The sequence below is a fragment of the Odontomachus brunneus genome, unplaced genomic scaffold, assembly GCF_010583005.1.
Source record: "Odontomachus brunneus isolate Ranch 3 - 2012 unplaced genomic scaffold, Obru_v1 Obru_scaffold_279, whole genome shotgun sequence".
Taxonomy (NCBI): domain Eukaryota; kingdom Metazoa; phylum Arthropoda; class Insecta; order Hymenoptera; family Formicidae; genus Odontomachus; species Odontomachus brunneus.
Window position 1 is genome coordinate 151,447 of NW_022639729.1, and position 3,253 is coordinate 154,699.

At 43.6% G+C, this 3,253-nt stretch overlaps 1 protein-coding gene across 5 annotated transcripts in view; it reads left to right on the forward strand.

Moving 5' to 3' along the window:
• Positions 1-3,253, forward strand: part of LOC116853131 — a 96,477-nt gene that overhangs the window by 69,401 nt on the left and 23,823 nt on the right. For all 5 annotated transcript variants that reach the window (XM_032834022.1, XM_032834023.1, XM_032834025.1 and 2 more), the window contains one exon: positions 1,055-1,192. In XM_032834022.1, coding sequence (XP_032689913.1) covers positions 1,055-1,192 — 138 coding nt within the window. The remainder of the gene's footprint in view (positions 1-1,054; positions 1,193-3,253) is intronic.

Below are 3,253 nucleotides of genomic sequence, written 5' to 3' on the forward strand. Positions count from 1 at the left end.
CTGGTTGGCGATCTTGCAACCAGCCAGCCAGCCAGTTTAGTTCAGTGACACCTACTCCGCGTTGCGTTATTACGCGCACGCAACGAATGCACACGTCGCTCGGTGGTTGCGCCGACCGCACGCACTTTGCGTATCACCGTGCGTGCGTGCGTACGTGCGTGCGTGCGTGCGTGCGTGCGAGCCCGCTTCGACACGGATGTTCTACCCGACATAGACGCGGACCGAAGAAGCTCCTCCGCGGAAAATTTCTCGGCGATGGCTGTCTGCTTGGTTATATATCGTCCGTTTGTTTTTGCTCTGTTTACCTAAGCGCATACAGTGCCTTTCAGAGCACGCTCGGTTGCGCCTGAGCCGCGAGAAGAATTAATTTTCTCCGGTCGGTGCGTTTTGTTCGCGGAAATGGCGACTTCAGGAAGTTGCATATTTGGATAAGAGGAAAATCGGGGTTAGAGATTATGTTATACAAGCCGGTGGCAATGATGTGAGACAATTTATCTTAACAGCGAGAACCACCTCGAAAGAAACGCGACTTTACAAAATACTTGAAAATTACAGTACTTGGAAGAATCGGAAGTTGAAAAATACACGAGGAGAGATTACGACGATGAAATAATTTGCGGTTTGTGTATGCCATTGGGACTGACGCAAAAGATTTGTCATCTTTTTTTATTTATCTATTTTGATTGATAATCTTTTTTTATTTATTTTGATTTTTAAGATGTCAGAAGTATTAAAAAAGAACAAGAAGTCTTCTTTAAATATCTATAAAATATCAAATCGAAGTTATTCATATTTCAGTTGTAAAAAATTATTAACTCTTCGAACTTGGATAATTTTTTTTTCTATTTTATTTGACAAATATCACAAATCTTTCATATCAACCTAATATATTTCACACCTGCTGTCGGCCATTAGATTTTAGGAATTATTGCTGAGTGAACGCGTGTTCATGAGGAGTCGGATTGTATGAGAGATGACTCGCGGCGAATGGCCTTCGGTCAAAGAGAAATGATTGCTTCTGGCAAACGATAATCACGGCCTCTTCCGTTCACAGATAGAACGCGAGTTGGTCCTGTCGTCGGCGGACAAGAACTCCAAGATTCCCATTCTTCACGAGTACAAACAGAGGACCGCCGGAAGAGTCGCCATCGCGCCGGATGCGCCGATCAAGCAACAGGCCTGGGTTCAGGAGGTGAGTCTGATGCTCCTGTGATAATTTACGAGTGCTGGGTAAATCGTGCTGATTTTTTCGCGTTTCTTCCTCCAGATCATAGCTGCCAACACGACGGAAAGAACATATATAAGGTTTCTTTTCCGAAGTGCGCGCGCTTCTTCATCGATTTGCACTGGCAGCTCTCGTTCCACCTTTTGTTTTCAACTTCCTAACGTTTACAGATTCTGAAGACAAGTTTGATTCATAAGAAAATTGAGCGTCTTCACGTTTTAAATAAATAGTACACGGACAATTTCCTATTCAGACACACAAAAGAAAGTTAACAAAGAAAAAATATTGAAACTCAACTTAGTAAGCACCAACTAACAGTAGCATCACGTCAATGTTATATTTTCTCACACAACAATGTAATTATTACACAACGCAGCGGTTATATCACATTTACATTGTTGAGTGGGAAATTATAACATTGACGTAATGTTACTGATAGTGTTCACTGGGAAAGAGAAAATTTACGACATTTAATCTTCCTTAATCTTAGACTCCTGAACATGAAGAAAACATTACGTAAATCATAAACATAAGTAAATTTTACCCAGAGCATTTTCATTTACTCATAACTTCCGTAAAAATGGTCCGAATTCAATGCCTCTTTTTTTAATCGGCGTAAAAAACATCAAAAAATATGAATCCATTAATGTTTTTATGTCTCAAAGTTGTCTGAAAAGGATCATAATTAAAAAACAAATCACATGTTTTCAAGAGCGGTAATGTTTGAAAAGTCGGTCCGGGTAAATTTTATCTACACTTAAGATTCCAGGATGAAACTCCTTTTTGAATGTTTTCAGTAGAAAATTTTCCACATTTACTTCCTATTTGAGACGAGAGAACTCGATTTCCTCCCCAATTAGAATCGGGCTTGGCATAGAAGCTGTAAGTTGTGCAGAATTGGCAAAAGTTGGTCCGATTGTCGAAAGTGCCACAGTAAAATGCCAAATTTCAGATGCTGAGAAATCGAAGTCTGCAGCACGAGCAAAAAGTCGACTCGACATTTTGCTCTTACTTTAGATTTCCCTTCGAGTCCCGATTCGACGACGGAGGTCGCTCAAAACAGCATGAAGCGCAGAAAATGAAAAAGAAAAGAAAAGAGAAAATAATGAAAAGAAAGAGAAAAAAATCAGCGAGAGCCAACGTGGCGAATTTCGAATTCGCGAAGGACACTCTCGTGGACGAGCGTAGGATTTTTCGTCCCTCACTTCGGCCACCACGGTTGCATCGTCGCCCGCTGCGATCGTTACGAAATCCCGCGATTAATCGGACGTCACGTATATGCAGTGTTATGCACACGCGCCACCCACGCGCGCCTCTAGCTGCGGGCGTCGGTAGGCGTCGGCAACGCGCGTGCTGTCGGGTTTCTTTTTTCCCGATCGCCGGCTCGGTACCGGTAACCCTGGAGGATGGGTGTGGAAAACGATGCCCGATCGTGAGTTGATACATGGGCGTTCCTTTGTTAATTTTTTTCCCTCCTCTCTTTTTTTTCCATTTCCCTTTTTAACGAACGACCTTAGCGCTGCCCCGGTAGCGCTTGTTCCCGCGATCCTTCACCGACCTTCTTCGTTCTCCCGCTCGATTTTCTCGTCCCACGCGAAAATTTTGCCAACAATTCGCCCTATCACCGCAATCCGTTGCGCCTCTCGCGTCCTTATTAATTCGATGCGTGATTTCATACATCATCATGCGATTGATTGATGAGTTCATTTTAGTCCAGTTGGCCCGGTCCGATTGATTCTAACGTGTTCTCTTGGAATTAGACCGGCTCGATTCCGCGCCGCTGGGATGTAAATTATAATCCCGCGCTGTCACTCCCCGATGACGTGCGCGTTAACGACGTATCGTGAGAGATAGAAGCCGCAACGCGCTTGTACGCGCGCAATCTCTCCGTATATACGATATTGATGGGTCCGCTCTATCACAAAAGCAAGATGGCCTTAACAGTTGCGCCCGTAATATATTTCAAGTACACCGTAAATCGTTCTCTCTCTCTCTCTCTCTCTCTCTCTCTCTCTCTCTCTCTCTCTC